Genomic DNA, 23,526 nt, shown 5'->3' with positions numbered 1-23,526 from the left:
CTCTCTGCACCAGCCTGTTGGTAAGGAGACGAACAGGAATGTGTATCTTTCCAGTTTAAGGCAGTTTAATGAACACCCAGGGCTCTATTTCTGTGGCAGTGCAAAGACAGGAGCAAGCGGCGCACCATCATGTTTTCCTCAAATTAAATTATGTTGCATTAAATTCTGATCGACACATTTCATATTCAAACAAGCCTGATATTGTACCGCGCAGCAGCACATTCCTCCAGGAAAGTTATCTATCTGCATCCTTATTTACATAAATAACAACAGCTACATCAACACATTTTGTGATCATCGTGAAAATCATTCACTTCCTAACAAACGCAGCTGCAAACAATGATTCAGCAGCAAACAGAAGAATCGGGCGATGAAGGAAGAGATAATGACACATGTTGTAACTGAGTTTTAAAATAATTACATCCAAATGGAGACACACATTAAATAGTCTGAGTAAGTCAAATGTAGTGAGGAAAAGTCACTGCTGTTTCTGTTCTTCCATACAGGAACATGAGTCAGGAAGCAGCTCTTCAATCACTAATATTGTGAAAGAAGTAAGAGATACTTCCAAAATAATCAGATTACAGACCTGATGCAGAAGTAATGTTGGGGAAAAAATGTGTCTCTGCTGTTTGCAAAGTCTGGCTCTGCTTGTGATAAAACATCCTGCAGTTGAAAACGTAGTGAATAAGTAAATAATCGTGTCAGTGTGATGATAGTAAGAAGCAATCTTTAAATGCAGGAGGAGGTATTGACAGCTCAGCTCAGCTGGGGCTGAGCTGGTGGGCAGCTGACCTGTATGGCTGCGGATGTGAACCCTCAGCGTGCCATTGCTGGCAAACTTTTGTCCACAGTATGGGCAGATCTTCTCCTTCTCACCCGTGTGTGTCTGGCAGAGAAATGAGAAAACACACGCATGGTTGATGTTAAGAAAAGCATTTGTAACGTTCATCCTACATCCTTCCTACATTACAAAGTAAAATAAGATTGACTGTGATAGCTGGAGTTCAATGTCAGAACAATATAACTATCTGAGGCTCATCTGAACGTTATCAAAAATAGAAAATTACACGATATTGTAATGTATCTTCAAACCATTCATACAAACATAATCTGATTTGGGTTTTTCTGTTTGATAAAAGTGACTCCAGACTCCAGATTCCACTCTAAATGCCTCCTTTAGATCTTTTTCTCTAACTGGACAGACAAAATGTAATTTTCTCCAGTAATGTACCGCTAACAAGCCTTCCAGTGAATGGAGATGCACATGTACACATGACAGGGGATCCACTGAGCCGCCCTGGAGGCAGGATCAAAAGAACACAGACGATACGGATTTGCCAGGGTCCAGAGCCCAGGGGACCAAAGGCCAAGGTGCATGTATGTACTCATCCCTCTCCCTCCTCTTCCTCTTTCTTCAGCTCCCAGCAGCCTACAATGGTAAGCTCCGCCGGCCCATAAGGGTTGCACATGTAGCCGGCGAAGAGGAGAATGCAGTGAGACTGCACCACCTCCTCTACCTTTCCCTCCACCCCTTTCACACTCGCTCCTCTTCACTCTGAGCTTGTTGAAATGTACACTCTGAAGCACTCCTCCTGGCCCGCTGTAAGTCTGTGAGAACGAAAGGCTCAAACTCAGAGCGACAGTTTCAACAGCAGTACAACAATACAGGAACACCTCCTCTCTGGGCCCCCATCCTTTCCTCCATCACCCCGCTGTGTCTCTCTGACACCTCGGGTGTTTCGTTACAAAGACTCCATCAACACTCGTGCTCGCGTAGAAACACACATTCATTCACACACAACCACGCAGAGACAAATTCATGTATATGAACACTTGTGTCCCAGATGGAACACTGTTGCATTGTTTATGTAGTAGAGAAAACATTGCTGGTTTGTGGCTTTTGTGAGCAAACACCCACAAGGGAGTGCTGGCAATCTCACCAGAAAATGTTCCGAATCATACCTGTGGTGTGTGCTGGTAGTTGGAGGTAATTATTCAACCATTTTATACATAAATGATCGGTATGTCTGTGTAACTGCTCAAACACCAGCCCTGTAATTTTCACTCTCGTGTGACTTATTCCAGAGAACCACTGACAGAGGTGAGACCTTCCTGTGCAATGCGCAAAACATACACTACATGAACATACATGCTGACACACACGCCCTCTCATATAACAGTAATCAGGGCTCTGTGAGGAGAAAACATCGACTGTAACACAAGAGCGCTCCACGTACTGTATAAGAACGGGTCCGTTCTACCACAAATGGACAGGATTTCACGTAGGACTGCAGGGAGACACTCCGTTCTTATGTTCCTTTAAAGGACAAACAAGGTCGTTCGCTCTCAGTTTAGATGAGTTATTAAGTCTCATCTTTATACTGATTTATATTCCACAAAAAAGTCTGTGCTTTCAATTCTTTAAAATACAATACACTTAAGAAATGTAAATTTGATAAAAGCATTCTTTCAATCTAATCACTATCAAATATTTTGACATATTCAGAGTCAGTGGCTATGTCAGTGCATACATGCGCTCAGAAGAGAGCCACTGAAACAGTTATTGGATTAAATGGGAGTCATAGGTGGATGAAATATGCAGCAGTGTGGGACATGTCCATTTCCTATAGTAGACTGTATTGTATTGAATACATACAATGAAGAAGATGAAGGAGATACACTGCGGATAAGAAATGATGGCCGACATGCCGACAGCATCTCATTGTCATCTGATAATCAATCACTTGCTTCAGTTGCTTCCCTCTGAAGGAAAGACAAACCTCCTCAGGTCACAGATGCTATGATTGTGATGAAACTTGAACTTCAGTTGTTGATCAGGCAGCTTTGAAGGTTTCGTGCTGCATTCTTTTACTTTAGGACTATTTTTCAGACTAAACCATTGATTACAAAAATAAACAAGAGATTGACCTTTTGTGAAAATATTATTTTCAGCCTGCCTAAAAAGCAACATCATTTTGTTAGAATAATGTAAACCTGAATCAGATGTCTGGTTGTCTTGATGTTCAAAGTTGCTTATCTCTGCCCCATTTAGTCTTGATGTTCATCATATGTGCAAAATCAGACATGGCGCACGGAGCTGCGTATGGATGTTGACGCTAACGCAACATGAGCACTTGGGTTGATGAGCACTATTTGTCTTTATTTGGGGGCCAAAGTATCTTAGGTGTACGTAAATAAGACCCCATCAATGGCCAGAAGCAGGATTAAGCTGCAAACGTAAACATGGTCAGTAAGTTTTGGTCTCCTCGGCAACCTGGCTTTGATCAAGGCCAGATCTCTCTGCAGAGCCCGAAAGCAGCGAGACGGTCCAGCATGCCAGTCGTCAGCCCTACTGTTCTGAGACAACCTTAGAGACATTTTCTTTTGCTGTGTGCCAAGAATCTGTTTGGGTTTAATCTTGATGCTTAACCACACCGGACGTTGTCAGATTTAGGGCTCATAATCTGAAGCGAGATCTGTTTGGGGCTTTGAAACCCTGCAGAGCTAATGGACTAACTGCCATTTCTAATCAACATTTGAATTGATTTCCAAGTATTCGTGGGCAGCAACGGTCAACGTAGATGCCTCCGCCAGGTCTGACAGTCCCAGATATTAGTGGAGTTTAGCTGCATAACTTTCCAGGGATGAAGAGAACGAAGGGATGAGAGGCAACGGAAGCAGTTCTGGTTAAGCAGATGGTGTCACTCCTTTCCTTATAAAGTCAGCATGAAGTGTTTTATTGCTGCAACCCAGTCCAATGTTTCCATGTCTTTTAAACTCAAACTTCACAAATTAAGTTGTCAGAGTTTGAATAGATTAAAAAAAAAAGTAGCCTGAATAGAGTTTCGGGACAAACAGACTTCACAGACCCGCAGCCATCATCTATGATTGCTGTTTGTCGGGCTGGAGCTCTTTTCACTCACCTTCTTGTGGCTCTTGAGGACAGAAGGGGTGACAAAGGCCTTCTCACAGAGGTCGCACTTATACTTCTTATGGCCATCATGCACCACCTGGATGTGGACATTGAGCGTGTCCTTCCTCTTGAAGGTGGAGTCACACTGGTCACACTTGAATGTCCTCTCACCTGAAAAGGAGAATAGAGGAACATTTGTGAACAGCCATTTTTCCAGTCATCTATTGTTGTGCCTCTAAATGTGCAGTCATCACGCAGTGCGAGACGGGAACCAATTTCACCGGGGCGATTGTGTGGGCAGAAAACTACAAAGAAGGTTGTTTCATTGCACCAGACAACCTCAAACAATGGTCCTTACAGAGGTCTGGTTCTAGTTCTTTTATTGTGTATCTGTAGCTGGCTTCCCAAAGGAAACTGCAAAAAAAAACTGCTGGCCATATGTTTCATCGAAACCATCCTATAAAAAACATGTCTTATTTTTATAAATAACTCCAGTGAAAGCATTAAAACTCCAGACAGACGGTACTCAGACAGAACATTGGGCGCAATCTAAGCTGTTATGCCGCCTGATGTTTTCTTTCACGCCTCTGCTCTCAGCGTCCACAACAGCCGCTGCTGCCAGAGAGCAGTTCTTCCCATTAAGCAGAGATCATTTAATTTTCAGAGTAGTTTAGTGTGTGTGTGTGTGTGTGTGTGTGTGTGTGTGTGTATGTGTGTGTGTGTGTGTGTGTGTGTGTGTGTGTGTGTGTGTGTGTGTGTGTGTGTGTGTGTGTGTGTCTTTTGGCAAGAGCAAATGCTTACAAGCTTGTGCTCATTCTCATGTTCTCGAGGTCAGTGATGGTGATCTCAATAAAAATGTAAGAGCAACGAAATGTTCAATGTGATTTTGATCCAATCAAAACATTTGTTTGAAGCTAATTAACGTCAACGACACCCTCCCATACACAGCTCATCCTTTCTGGACCATTAGTCTGGTTTCAAAGCATACATGCAGATTTGTTTGTCAGTTACACACACACACACACACACTCACACACACACAAACACACACACACACACACACACACACACACACACACATACACACACACACACACACCACAGTGCTGCACAATATTTGTCACATCGCAGGAGGTGAACTGTTAAATAAGGCGAAGTAACTCAAACATATGCTACATCTATCACACATGAAATCACATGGTTTGCTTGCTCCATTTAATAAACTAGGAGAATTAATGGTTTTTTTTGCAGTGTTGGTATTTGTTCATCTTCCGATTTTGTTTGTTATTTTGTTTGGTTTGCTGGATATATTTCACTTCTGATTTCTAACTATTACTTGTGAGACATTACTGACTAGGAGAGCTCTACCTTTAAAAGTTTCAAACCTGCTAGAGAAATGGTTTAAAGTGATCATAAAAGAAAGACAAAAAACTTCAACTTATGAACAATTCATTCTAAATTAAAGGCAAAAAGCTCACATCACACAGCCTGTAAATTATACTCTAGACCAGGTTTAAAAGCATGCAGATTAATCAGACTGCGTAGAAACTAATGATTCCAACTTGGAGGCTATATTAATTTATTAGATTGACAGAGGTGTCAATAGCCTGGATTCATTTCATGTTCATGCTTCATTTTTAAGAAAAATACTGTTAAATTGATTTGTGAACAGAAATTTTACCCAATTTCCCATCAGCATTGAAAATGACTGATTTGTAATTTCTAATTTCTGGTTAAAACTATCCTTTAATCTGAATGACTTTCGAATTTTTAAATGTTCAAGTAATAAACTACAATGAAAATAAAAACCTGAAATCAACTTCAACTAAAATATATTTTGGCTTGTCTTACCTGACAGATAAGATTTTATATTGTTTGCTCTAAAATATTATCCTTCAGATCCAGCAGCTGTAACTTCTCTGAAAGCTGCCTGGGGATCCATAATAAGTCTAAAATGCTTTCCAAGATAATTCCCTGTTACAATATAGTATAATGAAGGATAATAACTGTATTACAACGATCAGTGAAAGTTGATTTGATACTTCCTTGCTGACTGTTTCAGGTGTCCTCATCAATAACCATTGGATTTGTTTGTGTTTTCTTGCGCTGAATACGAGCAGAGCTCACAGCTCTTTTGAGTGTAAGTCTTTTCTTCACTCCGGGTGACAGTTTTTGATGGAGCAAGTATCCTGTTGTACAAGTTCGGCATTCATCCTGCTAATGTTAAACCTCATAAACGTACACATTTTCCAGAACACGAGGCAGTCATGAGGTTGAAGCAGAAAATCTCACCTCAGAGCCTGGATAGCTCAGTCGGTAGAGCATCAGACTTTTAATCTGAGGGTCCAGGGTTCAAGTCCCTGTTCAGGCAGTGAAGTTTTGACAACATTGAGACTCGTTAATGCAGAATAACAAGTATGGATACCTTCTCAAGATAACAAACTGCCACTGTCATACCTCTGTCAGCCCAATAAGTGGTGGAAAAATATTGTTCGACCAGTAGCTAAGATGATAGAGAATTAAGGAATGCAGAGAGGATTATAACATCAAGCAAATATCAGACGTAATGTCTTTTACTTCTGAAAGTTCAAAATTGTTTTTGGTTCTACAGCTACACTAATAGTAATAAATATTTGGGATATGCAAACAGAAAGTTGCCAAATAAAGCATGCTACAACTCCTCTTGTGTTTAGCATATACGTATACAGTAGATATTTTGAATGTAGCCACAAGAGAACACAAGCCAGTGTCTTATTGTGCCAAGCATGGATAAATACAGAGGGTTGCATCAGGAAGGGCATCCAGCATAAAACTTTTGCCAAATCAAACATGCGAATCAAACCTACGAATTCCATATCGGATCGGTCGAGGCACGGGTTAACAACGACTGCCATCGGTGCTGTTGACCAACAGGGTGCCGTTGGAAATTGGACTACTGTTGGTCGAATAAGGAGAGGAGGAAAGTGTGCCTGTAGGAAGAGGGAGAAGAGGAACGCCAAGAGTATAGGACTGAGTAGGGACATTGAATGTTGGAACTATGACGGGAAAAGGTAGAGAGTTGGTTGACATGATGCAGAGGAGGAAGGTAGACATACTGTGTGTCCAGGAGACCAGGTGGAAAGGTAGCAAGGCTACGAGTTTAGGAGCAGGGTTCAAGTTGTTCCATAGGAGTTATCTTGAAGGAGGAGTTTGTTAGGAATGTCCTGGAGGTAAAAAGAGTGTCAGATAGAGTGATGAGTCTGAAGCTAGAAATAGAAGGTGTGATGTTCAATGTTGTTAGTGGATATGCTCCACAGGTAGGATGTGAGCTGGAGGAGAGAGAAAAATTCTGGTTTGACTTGCATGAAGTGATGCAGAGCATACCTAGAAGTGAGAGTTGTCATTGGTGCAGACTTCAATGGACATGTTGATGCAGGAAACAGAGGTGATGAGGAGGTGATGGGCAGGTTTGGTATCCAGGAAAGAAACGCAGAAGGACAGATAGTTGACTTTACAAAAAGGATGGAAATGGCTATAGTGAATACTTTCTTCCAGAAGAGGCAGGAACATAGGGTGACCTATAAGAGCAGAGGACAAAGACAAAGACAGAGCAGAGGACGAAATGGTGGAAGCTAAAAAATGAAGAGTGTTGCATGACTCTTAGAAAGGAGTTAATACAGGCTCTGGGTGGCCAAAAGGTGCTTCCAGCTGACTGGACAACTACAGCTATTGTGATCAAGGAGGTAGGAGCTCACAGGTAGACTACATCTTGTGTAGACGGTGTAATTTGAAGGAGATCAGTGACTGCAAAGTAGTGGTTGGCGACAGCATAGCCAAACAGCATAGGATGGTGATGTATAGGATGACTCTGGTGGTGAGGAAGATGAAGAGGACAAAGACAGAGCAGAGGACGAAATGGTGGAAGCTAAAAAAGGAAGAGTGTTGAATGACTTTTAGAAAGGAGTTAAGACAGGCTCTGGGTGGCCAAGAGGTGCTTCCAGATGACTAGACAACTACAGCTAATGTGTTTGGGGAGACAGGTAGGAGAGTACTTGGGGTGTCATCTGGAAGGAAAGTAGACAAGGAGACTTGGTGGTGGAATGAGGAGGTACAGGAGTGTATAGAGAGAAAGAGGTTAGCTAAGAGGAAATGGGACACTGAGAGGACTGAGGAGAGTAGACAGGAGTACAGGGAGTTGCTGCATAAGGTGAAAGTAGAGGTGGCAAAGGCCAAACAAGGGGCTTGTGATAATTTGTATGCTAGGTTGGACAGTAAGGAGGGAGAGACTGATCTATACAGGTTGGAAAGACAGAGACAGAGATGGGACGGACATGCAGCAGGTTAGGGTGATTAAGGATAGGGATGAAAGTCTATTGACAGGGGCCAGCAGTGTGATGGGAAGATGGAAAGAGTGCTTTGAAGAGATGATGAACGGGGAAAATGAGAGAGAAAAAAGACTAGAAGAGGTGACTATTGTGGACCAGGAAGTAACAAAGATTAGTCAGGATGAAGTGAGGAGGGCATTGAAGAGGATGGAGAGTGGAAGGGCAGTCGGTCCTGATGATATACCTGTAGAGGTTTGGAAGTGTCTAGGAGAGGTGGCAGTAGAGTTTCTGACTGGGTTGTTCAACAGGATCTTAGATAGTGAGAAGATGCCTGAGGAATGGAGAAGTGTGCTGGTGCCCATTTTTAAGAATAAGGGAGATGTGCAGAGTTGTGGCAACTACAGAGGAATAAAGCTGATGAGCCATACAATGAAGTTATGGGAAAGAGTAGTTGAAGCTAGACTAAGGGCAGAAGTGAGCATTTGTGAGCAGCAGTATGGTTTCATGCCAAAAAAGAGTACTAAAGATGCAATATTTGTTTTGAAGATGTTGATAGAAAAGTACAGAGAAGGCCAGACGGAGCTACATTGTGTTTTTGTAGATCTGGAGAAAGCTTATGACAGGGTGCCCAGAGAGGAACTGTGGTATTTTATGAGGACGTCTGGAGTGGCCGAGAAGTATGTTAGAGCGGTGCAGGACATGTATGAGGACTGTAAGACAGTGGTGAGGTGTGCTGTAGGTGTGACAGAGGAGTTCAAGGTGGAGGTGGGACTGCATCAGGGATCAGCTCTGAGCCCCTTCTTGTTTGCTATGGTGATGGATAAGCTGACAGACGAGGTTAGACAGGAATCCCCATGGACTATGATGTTTGCAGATGACATTGTGATCTGCAGTGAGAGCAGGGAACAGGTGGAGGAGAAGCTAGAGAGGTGGAGGTTTGTCCTGGAAAGGAGAGGAATGAAGGTTAGCCGCAGTAAGACAGAGTACATGTGTGTGAATGAGAGGGACCCAAGTGGAAGAGTGAGGTTACAGGGAGAAGAGATCAAGAAGGTGGAGGATTTTAAGTACTTAGGGTCAACAGTCCAGAGCAATGAGCGTGGAAAAGAAGCGTGTATAGGCAGGATGGTACGGGTGGAGGAAAGTGTCAGGTGTGATGTGTGATAGAAAATTTCAGCTAAAATGAAAGGAAAGGTGTAAAAACTGGTGAGACCAGCGATCTTGTTTGGTCTAGAGACAGTGTCACTGAGGAAAAGACAGGAGACAGAGCTGGAGGTAGCAGAAATGAAGATGCTGAGGTTCTATTTAGGAGTGACCAGGAAGGATAGGATCAGGAATGAGTACATCAGAGGGACAGCACATGTTAGAGGTTTTGGAGATAAAGACAGAGAGGCCAGACTGAGATGGTTTGGACATGTCCAGAGGAGAGATAGTGAATAAATTGGTAGAAGGATGCTGAGTTTTGAACTGCCAGGCAGGAGGCCTAGAAGAAGACCAAAGAGGATGTTTATGGATGTAGTGCAAGAGGACATGAAGGTAGTTGATGTGAGAGAAGAGGATGCAGAAGACAGGGTTAGATGGAGGCAACTGATTCGCTGTGGCGACCCCTGAAGGGAAAAGCCGATAGGAAAAGAAGAACAAGAGTATACAGTACATATTTTAGCAAAACGCTCCATCATGAAAGTATTTAAAATGCCCATGGCAGTTCTTGTCATCATTTTGCCATGGAAGTGGTGCCAACTGCCCCTGGATTACTTAGAACACGTTCTAGAGCTATTGGAAGAAACATTTCTTCAAAAATTTGTAATTTCCAATTGGTTGTTCAAGTATATTACTACCACAAAAAATTGCTCTGCCTACATAATATTAATAACTCTAAAAACAATAATAACAAGTAAATAAGTATTTAGGTGGTAATAGTTTATTGAACTGTAGGGCAAAAGAAATTGCCACCCTTTCCTCCTTAAGTTGTGCGGACAGTTGTTTTTCTGCTCACAGCACGTCGGTAAGATGTAGAACCAGAAACATCAAGACGCAGCTGTTGGACCTGGACTCTGGTTTACCATCAAAACACAATTGTTAGATGAACAGAAACAACATCGCCCGAACAGGGACTTGAACCCTGGACCCTCAGATTAAAAGTCTGATGCTCTACCAACTGAGCTATCCGGGCTCTGACGAGAATCTCACAATAACGGGGTTGTCACAATAAGACTTGTATTCTTCTCTTATTATGAAGTCACATATACTACTCGATGACTGACACAAAATGCAACACAAACTCTATTAGGTATAACAACTGTGTAGCTGCGTCATTTCAGAAAGTAGTTGCGTAATTCTGTCGGCATCTTTTGAAAACATTTTACTACCTGAAAACAATATTTTAACCATATAATCAGGATTTGATAACTGAAGTTCAATGTGTATAGCCTGCTTAATTCTAAAAGGTAGCATTGAAATGGTTAGAATATTCTCTGGGGGTTTTTTTAGGTTTAGTGGACCTTAACTCTTTGGTTAGAATTTGAGTTAAGAGATAAAATATCCTCTAAAATTCTCAAAAAATCTCGATACTGTTAAAATGAGAGGTGGAAAAAAGAACAAGCTAACAATCCAAACAGTGTATTTAGAGGACTTATTTGTGCCAATGACTTTCGTGTCACCAAACTTTGACCTCATTATTAATTTGTAAATCCTGCTGGTGGTTCCATTTGAAACTCCCCACCTATTATCACTTTACAGTTGTAGTTTAAATATAATATTATGTTAGAAGAACCTATTAGTATAACCGATTGCAGCTTTAAATTCAATTTAAAAACAGAAAACTACTCTGACACCGCCATCAGGGGCTGAACTGCTTTTCTGACTGACCACACATCACTAAGATCCTCACTGAGCCTCCTCTTCCTGTGAGACACGTCGTCAGAGACGTCTATGGAGTCTCTTGGTCCTGATGCATCACAGTACATGTAATGGGACAGCATCATTTGTAGGGTTTCATCTTCCCTTCAATCTGTCCCAGTGGGCAGAGGGTCACAAATCTAATTTGATGTGGAGTTTTTTTTAGCTAGCAGGTAAACCACTAGAGACAGAACATGTCACATCCTGATAGCGACATTGTAGGTCAGTTGGATTCTTTTAAAAAATTTAATTTGTAAAACAAAAAGGCATTCAGCAGAGGGTAAACATTTCAATTAGATTTCTCCATTATCTTTTGTTGATTTCTTCCATGGCATGTGCCCCACCTTCCCATCAAGTTAGACATCAATCCATCTACAGTACTAGTTTTTGTCTAATGTTGTCAGCACACAAACTAATGTTACTGTGGTAAAAACACGTAGAAATGAAATATATCTAAATAACCTGAAAAGCAATAATTGCTAATAATCTGGATGATACAGATCTAGTTTCTGGCATTGTTTACATACATTATACTACTGCTGCAAATGAAGAAAGTAAATCCAAGTCATCTGGAGAGAAATCATTGTCAGCTCCAAATGTCATGACATCCATTAAGATTTAGTGGGGATGTAATTTATCACTCAGAGCAAAAGGACAACCTCATGATGCTCCATTAGCCACTCAGTTTCATCACAGCCTGTTGAAATGTTGTAAAGATAAATCCATCTTGAACAAACAGCCGTATCATTTCATATCTTAACGTATTTGATTCAATAAAAGTATGAGCTCTTTATTACCGGTTTGTGGTCAGTGACTCCTGGTCAACTGGATAAATTACGTGCAAACCTGTCAGAAAAAGTCTGATGGATGCAGGAGAGGACTATGCTGCTGCAGCTTTGCTTCATTTTCTTTCTGTGAGACGATTAAGAGATATGATTATATGATGACCTCAGAAAGACATTCACTAGATTGCCTGTTGCCTCACCTACAGGGAAATCTCACTCCATTGTGTGCCCAACATGACGTCTAGAGCCTCATACATAAAACAATACCTGTTATCACATCGCTTGCCTCCTGAGATGGTGTCAGGAAAGGCCTTGAGATTTATGATCTCTGTTATCGGCTAACTCGGCGGAGCAGCGCTGCATCCTGTCTTCTGGGTACCACTTCACCCCAGGGTCCAGCAGACCAGCTGAACACATGGTGATGTCTCCTTAGTGAGCTAATTGACAATCATCATTTGTATGATTGAAGGAAATATTCACAGGGGTCAAGAATACTTATATAGCAATTAAATGTAGGTAGTTTCTTTCCATTTAATTTCTGTATGCCAATATAATCCTGATCAGTGTAGTTTACAAACCAAACTAGCTTAGCATTGCTGAACTTCATTCATTGAATACATACTTTTTTTTTTTTAAAAAAAGGTCTATTTTCAGGCATTTAGTAGTTTTAAAAAGCATGTAAAGACCCCTTAGGTCATGTCGCACAACAGTTGCAAGCGCGCTCAGGGTGTAGCAGCCCGACCAACTCTCAATTTGACCTCACAAATTTGTTGTATGATTGTATAATTGTATAATGACAATAAAGTTTCTTCTCCTTCTTCTTCTTCTTAAAATTCATTCAAACTGTTGTGTCTAAACCACAGACATTGAGACGGCTCTATGGGGTCTCCTTTTCATAATAATAATGAAATATAACCGACGTCTTTTCCCCTTTCACTCACAGATCCTGAAACATTTTGGAGCCTCCTCCAGGAGATCACCTCCCAGTGTGAGGTTGTCTCTTGGTGGATCTACTTCACTAAGTTCCTTATTTTTGATTAGTTACTTGGTAACAGGTATAACTACTAATCGTGAGCAGGATCACAAGAGTCATCCACTGATACTCACTGTTGTGGATGAGAAGGTGGCGCTGCAGAGAGAAGGGGGTACGGAACAGAGCTTTGCACTCCTCACACTGGAAAGGTCTTTCTTCAGAGTGGGTCTGCAGAGAGAGACGAGCCCGGTTAGCATGTAAATAAAAGGTCAGCAGGTCAGCAGTGTCAGAGAGGACATCGAAGACACTTCTTAAATGGACGTGAGAAGATGGCAGCTCCAGAGCTGCTTAGGTTTGTTGACCTGATGAGGACAAGCAGCTCCAAGGGGTTTTTAGTTCAAAGTGCTTCTGTTTTTGTGCACAACCCCCTCCTCTCCATGCCTGACCTATCTGTCTGAATGACACCTCAATCCCAAAAGTAAACATGGGCGACCTCAGGGGCGGAGCGGCCCCCAGACCCCACTGATAGCAGACACCAATGAGGCCCTGACTGATTACAGCCTCACCAATAACCTGCGCTTAGACGTGACTTTGAATCATAAAGTCTTCCTGTCAGATTCATCTCAGTGAGGGATGTTATAATGACAGTAACCAGTAGACTGGGGGGGGGGGGTAAGTGATGCATTTTCTCACCTTTTTGTGGTTCTTGTAGACATTGCGGTGAGCAAACTCTTTCCAGCACAGCTTACATTTGTAGGGTTTGTCTTCGCTGTGGATGATCTTATGAGCCGTCACCTGATCCAGACGCTTGAAGGAGCGACTGCAGATCTCACACGTGTACGGTCGCTTCTCTAATCAATGAAGGTTTGACACAGATGAATGCTGGTAGACAGTGATGGTGGAAAATTCAAGCGTCACATATGTAATGCAGAGGTTTCTTACCTGAGTGTGTGATCATATGGCGTTTTAACTGATTTGTAGAAATGAACTTCTTATCACAGGAATGGCATTCGAATATTTCATGCACCTACAAAAAAACAAGGAAAAGATACAGTTGTTATTTAAATTCTGCTGGTAAGAGCATGTAGAAGATGATGGATCCTTGTTTGCACTGGTCAACAGAATCTTCTCAATTTTCTCCAGACTGATATCTACAGACAGAAAAGCAATTAAAGTGATGAAAAGTTTCAATCCTTTTTCTGCTTCAGAGCATCGCAGCAGTAATTGCACATTTAATACTTCCCCAGCGTACAGTTACAATAGCATATGCTAATGCAAACCAGTTCCTCTTTTCACATCTGCTAATGCAAAAGCTTCTTCAGCTAAATGATGATTATGTCAGTTTTAAGCTGCTTTGGAGCCGATGTGCCATTATGGAAAGTTTGATTGCTCCTCTGCAAGAATAACAGTTAATGTCTTCTCCTGAAGCTGGAGCAGCTCAAGACATATTAGTTTAAACATGTGCCATACTTCAGTCAGCCTCAAGCTTATCAACATATTTATTAAATGTGGGAAAAACACAGTTGTCCATAGTAAAAGTGAATGCACTGAAAGGTCATGTCACAGCTTCCAGGTGACTTTAAACACTGGACAGGTGGGATGAGCATCCGTGATGGATAAGGTGACGGGGTGTTTGAACTCCTGTTAAGTAAAGTGGAAGATGGATGTTGAGAAAACAAAATTACATTTCACGATTAACAGCATTGATAATTAATGACAAACGTTCATAAATAAATGCCAACCAAGGAGGAAATAATAAATCAAAAACTGTTGTCCTGACCTGAAATATAAAACATCATTCAGTGATTGAGCCACAAGGACCATGGAAAATATTTTTAATACATAATTATTTCTAATTATATGTCATTTCAAACACACAATTTTGTAGTTTTTTACACAAGTCACTTGTATTATGGTAAATTATTAACTGGAGTTTAATAAATGTGATGTTATTCTGACAGTAAGAGACAAACAAGCTTGGTCACACAGACGACTGTCCACTCATACATGTTTTTAAATGAGTCTAACAGCTTTCTCTGATGCACCACAACAAACCCAACGAACAATTCGCGGAAACAAACACGTGTTAATGAAAACGTGTCAGAGCAGAATTATAAGAGCCCAGTTCAAATCTGTAAACCATCAGTGCGAGAGAGAGAATCCTGACGCCAAGGTTAAAACCTAATTGTCTGCCAGCAGAGCTTCTTAAATTTCACAAGAGCTGTGGGATGAGCCCGTGAAAAAGAAGCCACCCCTCGGATAGTTGTCACATAGAATAAATTTGTAAGGACTTGATCATAAAGACACTCTCACATGGAGCGGGAATAACAGAACGCAATGCACTCAGATGTTAAAGAAGCAAAGATTTAGGTGTTAGACTGGATTTCAGGAAGGCTGTGATTGATTCCACTCGACTGTCCGCCAAAAAACATCCAAAAAGAGACATCTCTGTTAAAACGGATCATGAAATCCAGCATGATCTGTGTAAATCCTCTCAGTGCAAATGCAAAGTGTCTGGTTGGAATAAGTTCAGCCATGTAGGAGATGTTGTAGCTCCTCACCTTCCTGTGTTCCTGTAGATTCAGAGAGGACGAGCACTTCCTGTTGCAGATGCTGCATGTGAGTTTCCGACGTGCATTTCCTGTAGAGGAAAGAAACATTAGGTGGAAAATTTTTTAAAAATCTGACATTTACGTTACACAATCATCACCCACAGACCTCATCATACACCTTACCAATTTGACACTGTCCACGTATCCCCAAATGAATCATATGTGACACATCTGACTGCTCTGATTCACTTTCCCTTCACCCACATTTCCTTTGTCATGTCTATTCGGGTGCAGGCCGGGTCTCACCACCATCAGCCTGATGGAGATGAGTGTACTTGCTACACGTGTAGGGCTGCACTCATCCTGCTGCCCTACATCTCATCATAAATAGCTATGGAAGACCAATTATCTAACTGAGTGAACCACCCCAGAACACGCAGGTCAGTAATTATATAGCACAAGTAATTAGAGATGAGTCTCAACATTGCAGAGATTTTAACTGATCGAGGTCAAGTAGTTTCTTTGAGAGCTGAGGCTGCTAATATACGATTAACTTCAATGCATGACATTTAAAAAAAAGCACAGTGCTTGTGAATGTGAGAGCTTCAGAGAGTGAGACAGAGAACATCACACAGACTCCTACTGCAACAGACAGTGTCAAACCTGCATGAACATTTCCTTTGTGCTTCTTAAGAGCGTCTTTGCTCTTGAATCTTTTTCCACAACTCTCTGCTTTACAGATGAACCTGGAGTCTCCTTTACAGGCTTCCTTATGCTGCTCAAAGCTGCAAACAGGAAGAAGAAGGAGACAGAATTATGCGACTATGCCTGGCATCTGTCCATGTGTACACTGTAATATATACAGGGTATAAAAGGCCCTTTGGGTGTTGAATGTAACCTGGATTCAGAGCTGAATGTGTTGTGGCAGAGGGAGCACTGGTGTGCTTTGGAGTCTCCTGATGGATCCAGTGACTCAGAACAATGCAAAACACTGGGGAAGGATTAAAAAGCAAATAAGGAATCAACATCTCAGTTGAAGGCCAAAAAAGTCATGAACAGATCTATAGGACAAATTGATTTAAATAATTCTCATGAAAGTCAGTAGATCATACATTTTGGGGCTAAAATGTGTATTAAAAATATGATATTTAAAGAAAACAACTAAAATCCAAATTTAATAACTAAAGCCCTTTAAAATTTGATTAAATTACAGGTAATATATATTTTCTTAGGGCGGCACGGTGGTGCAGTGGTTAGCGCTGTCGTCTCACAACGCAGCGGGTCCAGGTTCAAGTCCCGGTCTGTGCGGAGTATGCATGTTCTCCCAGGTCGCTTCAGGTTGATTGGCCGGTCCCAAATTGACCGTAGGAGTGAGTGTGTGTGTGCGTGGGTTTATGTCTTTGTATGTGGCTCTGCGGTGCACTGGTGTTGTGCCCAGATTGTCCCCCGCCTCATGCCCTATGCCAGCTGGGATAGGCTCCACCCCCCCATGACCCACTACGGCGGATACAGTGGCAGAAATGAAATACATTTTCTTGCCAAGAGTTAGATGAGATGATCGATCATTAGCTTAGCTTAACATAAAGACTGAAAGCAGCAAGAAACAACTAGTCAGAGATACCAACAACTCCCTTTCCTACTGATTCATTTGTTATGTTTCATCTGTTTTATCTAGTAAAAATAGTTTAAAAATCACAATTTGTTTGGCTTAGCTAGCGAGAGCAATGCCAGTGTGTTGGTCTGGGTGAAGGAGAGCTACGTCATGAATGCAGGTAACTAAAGCCTGCAAGATAAAACCTGAAGGAGCTTAGCCTTTATTATTGGATATGGATTTCTTTTTTAAATGAAGCAGTGTTTCTTCATCTTTGGATCTAGCTTTGGTGATGTACTCCAAACCTTTGGCGGGAGCTCAGCTTTCCACCCATTTCAGGACGTTGAATCAGCATGAAAGGCCCTCAGTGAGAAAAATAACTCTGACTGAATGTTCAGCCACAGAAAACAGTGCGATGACGCCAGTCAGTCTTTGTTATTGCTACTTTTTTTTACCTAAAGTTTTTATCACAAAATCCAAGTCTACGTGTACTACCTGTACTTTTGAGCAAAGACAGCTCAATGCTTTGCTCTGCTGTCAGACTGTCACTTCTTTAGAATCTATTTATTTTCTTGTAACAAGCATCTAAATCCTAATCTAAATTTAATGATGTCTTCATTTGTCCTTTCTTTCAAGTGTAATTTCTTTACTATTGCATATAAACTAAAACCAAATTTCCACTACATGGAGTTCATGTTCTTCTAGACTTTTTTTAATCACCTACAGATTTGTTGCTAAAATAGTTAAACACTAAATAAAACTGCAGCACAATCGGTTAAGTGACGGAACAGAAAACCCACTGGCGCTGCAGAGCCTGTTTGATGGGGAACTTCTTGCCACAGTTTCTGCATTTGAAGTCCTTGTCCTCTGCACAGGGCCGCTGGTGCAGACTCTGAAGGTGGGCAGCCAGGATCTCCTCACTGGGGAAGCTGCTCTCACACAGCAGACAGGGGTGGTCCTCCTTCTTTATCACCAGCTCTGAAGAAAAGACACACACACACACACACACGCACACACACACACACACACACACACACACACCAGTGAAGGTCTGATGGATAAACAGATGTCCTGTTTGTGTTAATGAAACATTTCACGTCCACTGTACCCATTTCAACAATATGTTTGGCATCTCTACTGTTTTCATCATCGTCTTTGATGACTTCTTCCTCTTCTTCTTCCTCCTCTTCCTCCTCCTCCTCCATGTCACTATCCAGGTAGCCAATGAGGAGCTCTGTGTCTGTATCTATGTCATCCACAGCCAGATAAAAGATGTTCTCGCCATCCTAAGAAAATACATGGTTACAATCTATTAATCATGCCGTTGTAATGCGGCTATAGAACACTGATCCTGTACCTGAGCCTTTTGGGAAGAATGTAGCTGATGGTGAATGCATTCCTGCTAAAATACAGTGATAACAACTCTTGAGAATGTCTTTACAGCTTGATTGAGGCCACAGGTCAAATCATAAAGTCCTTAAAAATGTTATTGACTTTCTTATCCTTAACAGCCGTGCTAACAAAATCAAACCATCATTATGTTTTAACCATGGGATTCTAAATATACATAAATAATGATTAGGAAGAGGAAAGCTGCACAATAAATGTCATTCTTGATGGAACACAGAGCTTCAGCACACATGGATGACCTTTAAATGACCAATCACTTTGGACATTTGTGTATTAATGGCAGGAACTTGGCTCTCAGACTCAAAGCCTTCATCTTGTCTTCATTCAACTTCTATTTTTCCTGCCATCGGGACAGAACAACCTCCATCTTTTACACAGGAGTGCAAAATGTGAAATTTCCCAGATCCAGTGCGGCTGAGGTCATGTTCACAAATGTGTGTGAATGTGTGTGTGCGTGAATGCTTTCAGAGTTTGTTTTCAAAATTCATTAGGATGTTTTTGAATCTATAGGCGTTGCTGCTTTGTTGATGCATAACTTTTCAGTAAATGTTGTTGCAAGCTGTTGGAAATAATAAATTGACAAAGAGCTCAATTCTCTGTGGCTCCAGTAACTCAACAACAATGACAAAGACGTTCCTTCTCACTTGAACTCACTCAGACATCTGGGATTCACCACAATTAACTAATTCATCCCAAACATGCTGAGCCAAATAGAGAAAACACGCCTCATGGAACTATTTTATGTCTTCATACTGACTCGCTTTACAATGTAACTGATGAACATCACATTTGATCTTTATTTTATTTTCCACTTTTTCCTTGGTCATTATAAAAAAAAAAAAAGATTCTTTCCAAGCACAGATTGGTCACGCTTTCTCCATTTTTATTGATCAAACATTAACTTTGACACTCTGGTCAGCTGGGATGTCTTTGAGAACAAACCCAATAAAAGTCTCCCATTTACGACCTCTGATTTTGATCTTGTTTTTCAAATTGAAGAGAATTTCCCTTGCAAAGATTCAACAACTGAAAATGTAAAACTGCATATAAACATCAAACTTGACAAAAAAAACCTTTCAGGTGAATTTTGCAGTCACAGAGTTCACCAAAACTTTGGCCGGACAGATGTGTGCCTGCTAAAAATATCATTCCCTCCCCAGCCTGCCTTTGTGGGTAACTCAGAAAGTCTCAGATGTACCTGTATGGCTGCTAAGTTCTTCTGCTCCTGTGAAGGCGCCTGATGGACAAACCTCAGCCAGTTGGCATGGCGTGGGTTACTGGCGTCCAGAATATACAGCACATCTCCTTTACCGCCACGGACCTGGAAAACAAACAATAACTGCGTGTGAAGCCAGACGTGGACTGCTGACTCCTGTCTTGTGGGTTTGTGTTCTGTACATCATAAGATGTTGGCCACTAATCATCAGCGCAAGCTCCTGCCTCACATTGCTGCAGCTACAGATAACTTCACTACAGCATTTATCTGAGTGGGTAACATCACTAAAAGACAAAAGAGAGAGCATATTTGGACAGAACTTTTTATCTATATATTTTAAAAGCAAATTTTTTGCTTTTTATAATACATTTCACATTTATCACAGGTGTGAGTGTGATAGTTATCGTACTGTACACACGTCTGAACTAAATGACCACGTGGTGTTTTTACATCTTGCTTCAAAGTGGTGATGTACTGAAATTGTCAGCGTTTGTGTATTCGTCCGTTCGTCCGTCCGTTAGTCAACCAAATATCTTCGGAACTGTTGCAGATAGAAAGATGAAACAAAAAGCACATTACTCGGGCGGCAAAGGGGATGGGAATGAGATGATGACCTTGACCTTGAGAAAACTAGGTCAAGGTCACTCAGGAACTGGATAAGATAGAAAGCCGAGGGAGAAGGCTAGTATTAGTAAGACCATAGATCAAAGCTAGTGATTTGATCTATGACAGTAGGTCAGAGCTTTGATCTTTGACCTATACAAGTAGGTCAGGGTAAAATTTTGAATTCAGGAGTGTCACGGAATGTTGCAGTCTGTGACTGCATTGGTTCTTGTTAAGCTTATATTTTACCCTGTTTTGAACATCTGGATTCTGAAAGGTGGTGTAAAAATAAGAGAATGTCGCTGCATTCACCTCCCACATCAGCCTGGTGTCCGAATTTTCATCCAGCTCACTAGGCAGCTTTTTTTCACCTGCAAACGGGCCAAACTTTTCCCCCTTTAAAACAAACAGACAGATCATTTGTCACACATGATGCCACTGGAGAACAAACTGGCAGCCACTGCAGATTAAAACACCCCACAACCCAGAGGCCTTTCCAAACCATGATTGTTGTAGACTTTGGGTTAACCTTGGCTCGCCAGTGGGCACGCCCGCTGCTTCATAGACGTGAATGCATCCTTTTGACCCTCTGGAAGTGCCAAAATTGAGGGGGCGTGGTCATAGTGGTGTTGCGTTCACGTTCATTGTGTTCAGTTCAAACAGCATCATGACTGTGGAGACATCCCCGCTGACGCATGAGGAGCAGCATCTAAACTCCTCCTCTGTGTCTGACAGCAGAGGGGAAATGTCTGCCTCTCGGCTAAATGATATAAAAGCTGAAAGCTGCTATCTGTACATGTATGTTTCATACATGTAGTGTCTGTCCACGCCGCGCACCCCGACTTGGTGGATACATGGTTCCGTAGTGGAGAGAACAGCCTGGAGGCTGTGCAGCTACGTGGCACTTTACGTCAGAGCGGACCTGGTGCTGAGACGTGGACAGACACGAACACACTAACTATCTACAACTAACTGAATCGCTTAAAAAGTCAAACAAAACGTGTTAACTCGCTTGTAAAGTCGTCCAGTCGGAAACCACAAACCTTTTTCACGCGCCTCGCCGTGTAAAGACCGACTCCATCCTGGACCTTTGACGATTTCAGAGCGAATCTGTCTGGCACGTACATACCCAACATTGTCATGTCTCGGAAGTGACAACTAGTAGACTATCAGATATGTCAGCGGCAGTGGATGAGGATTGTCAGTGTGAATTTGGAGCAGATAATTCTTTGTGGAGCGCTCCAGGTTGAACTTCTGCTGCTCCTGCTGCAGCAAAGCGACGCTGCGTCCTGATTGGTCCAAAGTTTGTAACCAGAAGCTACCTTGACTGTTGTGCAAACGCGGCAGCCTGGGTTCATTCAGGCTGCTCCCCCCTCATGAAAGCATCACTGGGAGGACAGCAGATACATGCAGCTTCTTCTTTAATCTGGGTAAAAATAAATAAATAATCATTTTTCAACAGGAATATCCTCAAAATGTTGCCTGGTTTTACTGTAAATATATATAAGCTGCAGGATTATGTTCTTGATTTTGCAGCAGGATGCCACAGTGATACTAATCAGCACTGGCATCGCAGTAACATGGTTATTAACTTCAAGTCAAATTATGTGGTTCATCTGGGTTCCCCCAAGTGTCCAGAAAATTTCAGTGTAGATGATTTGTGGGTCTGCACGTGAGTATGAATGATTGTTGCTATCAGTACAGGGTGTCCGTCACCTCCTAATAAATGTCTACCTGAGTACAGGAGGTGACAATGGATGGATAGATGAACCCAAATATGGATATGAACAGTGGTAGTTCCATGGTTCTGGCCCGGTTTGTTTCTGGACTGCAGATGACCCTAATCCTACAAAACATTCAAAATTGGTACAGTATATCCAAATTTTTTATTTAAATCTACATTAAATCATACACATATTTCTCTTTATCCAAGATTTGTGATTTTTTCCATGTAGAATTTAAGAAAAATTTTCTTGGAATGCTAAAAAATCATTTTCCTGATTCTGCAACAGTTTAGTTTTTGTGTAATCCTCTTTAAAACCAACCAACAACAAAAACATGGGTGAGAACATAACCCCCACCTAGAAAGATTAATAGATAAATTAATAATAAATTCTATGTTTCACATGAGAGCAGGAGAAAAAAAAAATCAGAATGGTTAATCCCCCCACCTATGTATTTGAATAAACTCACTTGAAAACCTCACGCTGTCATGCTTTTTAACTCCACCCACTACCTGTCAATCAAGCGCCCAACCAATCATGGCGCCCGACCAATCACAGCGCATCTGCCAGAAGGAACCAAATGAAAAATAATGCGTAAGGCATCGGGCAGAGAGACTTTTTGTTGCAGTTAAGCCTTTCATCCACAAGACAATGCAGATATCCAGGACGAAAACGCCGGCCAAAGTGAATTTTTTTGTAAATGCTGGGTTTACGTTGTCATGTGGACACTGTAACCGAAACTTTTTCTATCCGGGGGGGGCATCTCCCTGCGAGAAAAACCACTGTGACGTTAGTGTGCTTGACCCGTGTCTACATTTACACACAGAATGGATGGAGTTAAAACCAGCTTTTTTCTGACGTATAACAGCTCCACATCGAAGACACGTTGATAAACATTCTTGACAGTTGGATACTTGTTCGACTGTTTCTTTCTTTAGGATTCATGTATATTTATTTATTCATTCATTCATTCATTCACGTTCCTCGCCAAAGACGCCGAGGCCACTTCTGTGCTGCCTGCTGGTGGGAGAACTCTGTGATGGGTTTGCTCGGTTTATAATACCAATTTATTGTTTTCATATGTTTGGTATGAAGTCTGATATTAATGTTTCATTGTGGAATTTCCACAGGTTCCCGCTAGTCCATTATTGAACATTATTGAACATATCATTACCATTGCAATCATCAAGTAATTAATGCTTTATAGTCAACTGTTGCAGGAACTTCAGCTACGTCATTCCGATTATGAATGGATTACACAAAGCTCGAAAAAACCCTCACACTTATTCTCCTCGATCACCATTAAGTACTAGAACTCCAAAATAATGTGGTGAATGTTTGTTTTGGCTTGATGTTTTGTGTCCAAATCTTGAAACTACAAGCTGCAGTGCAGAGGTCTGAGTGACCCTTCCTCTGAAAACAGTCAGCTAACAGGCCAGAAACCATTAACAACCACCACACGCCACGGAGACACAAAGGTGCTCTGGCACGAAGGAGGCTGCTCTAAACACTAAAGTAAAGGCTCAAACGGAAACCCACAGGATCCGTCCACGTCTA

General features: G+C 41.6%; 1 protein-coding gene, 1 long non-coding RNA gene and 2 other non-coding genes across 5 annotated transcripts in view; 1 reads left to right on the top strand and 3 right to left on the bottom strand.

The window, feature by feature from the left end:
• The window catches only part of prdm5 (PR domain containing 5), a 36,542-nt gene extending 14,964 nt beyond the window's left edge, over positions 1 to 21,578 (bottom strand). The window contains exons 1-14 of one of the 2 annotated variants that reach the window (XM_068318525.1): positions 21,289 to 21,577; positions 20,748 to 20,834; positions 20,558 to 20,641; positions 19,625 to 19,747; positions 18,125 to 18,302; positions 17,817 to 17,994; positions 16,324 to 16,416; positions 16,089 to 16,210; positions 15,435 to 15,514; positions 13,816 to 13,900; positions 13,567 to 13,724; positions 13,008 to 13,101; positions 3,927 to 4,087; positions 796 to 889 (exon numbers count right to left, since the gene is read on the bottom strand). In XM_068318525.1, coding sequence (XP_068174626.1) covers positions 796 to 889; positions 3,927 to 4,087; positions 13,008 to 13,101; positions 13,567 to 13,724; positions 13,816 to 13,900; positions 15,435 to 15,514; positions 16,089 to 16,210; positions 16,324 to 16,416; positions 17,817 to 17,994; positions 18,125 to 18,302; positions 19,625 to 19,747; positions 20,558 to 20,641; positions 20,748 to 20,750 — 1,453 coding nt within the window. In that variant the 5' untranslated portion in view covers positions 20,751 to 20,834; positions 21,289 to 21,577. Of the gene's footprint in view, positions 1 to 795; positions 890 to 3,926; positions 4,088 to 13,007; positions 13,102 to 13,566; positions 13,725 to 13,815; positions 13,901 to 15,434; positions 15,515 to 16,088; positions 16,211 to 16,323; positions 16,417 to 17,816; positions 17,995 to 18,124; positions 18,303 to 19,624; positions 19,748 to 20,557; positions 20,642 to 20,747; positions 20,835 to 21,288 lie in introns of both variants that reach the window. The other variant, XM_068318524.1, reaches the window with a different exon arrangement.
• On the top strand, positions 6,215 to 6,287 carry trnak-uuu (transfer RNA lysine (anticodon UUU)). The gene has a single exon. It is a non-coding gene; the product is annotated as a tRNA-Lys (tRNA).
• On the bottom strand, positions 6,758 to 7,467 carry LOC137598448 (uncharacterized). Its single transcript, XR_011036679.1, has 3 exons — positions 7,280 to 7,467; positions 7,012 to 7,119; positions 6,758 to 6,885 (listed from the first exon to the last, which is right to left on the bottom strand). It is a non-coding gene; the product is annotated as an uncharacterized lncRNA (long non-coding RNA).
• trnak-uuu (transfer RNA lysine (anticodon UUU)) lies at positions 10,318 to 10,390 on the bottom strand. Its single transcript has one exon. It is a non-coding gene; the product is annotated as a tRNA-Lys (tRNA).
• Positions 21,579 to 23,526: the final 1,948 nt, after the last annotated feature.

Source organism: Antennarius striatus, chromosome 7 (assembly GCF_040054535.1).
Source record: "Antennarius striatus isolate MH-2024 chromosome 7, ASM4005453v1, whole genome shotgun sequence".
Lineage (NCBI taxonomy): Eukaryota > Metazoa > Chordata > Actinopteri > Lophiiformes > Antennariidae > Antennarius > Antennarius striatus.
This window is presented reverse-complemented; position numbering and strand designations above follow the sequence as displayed.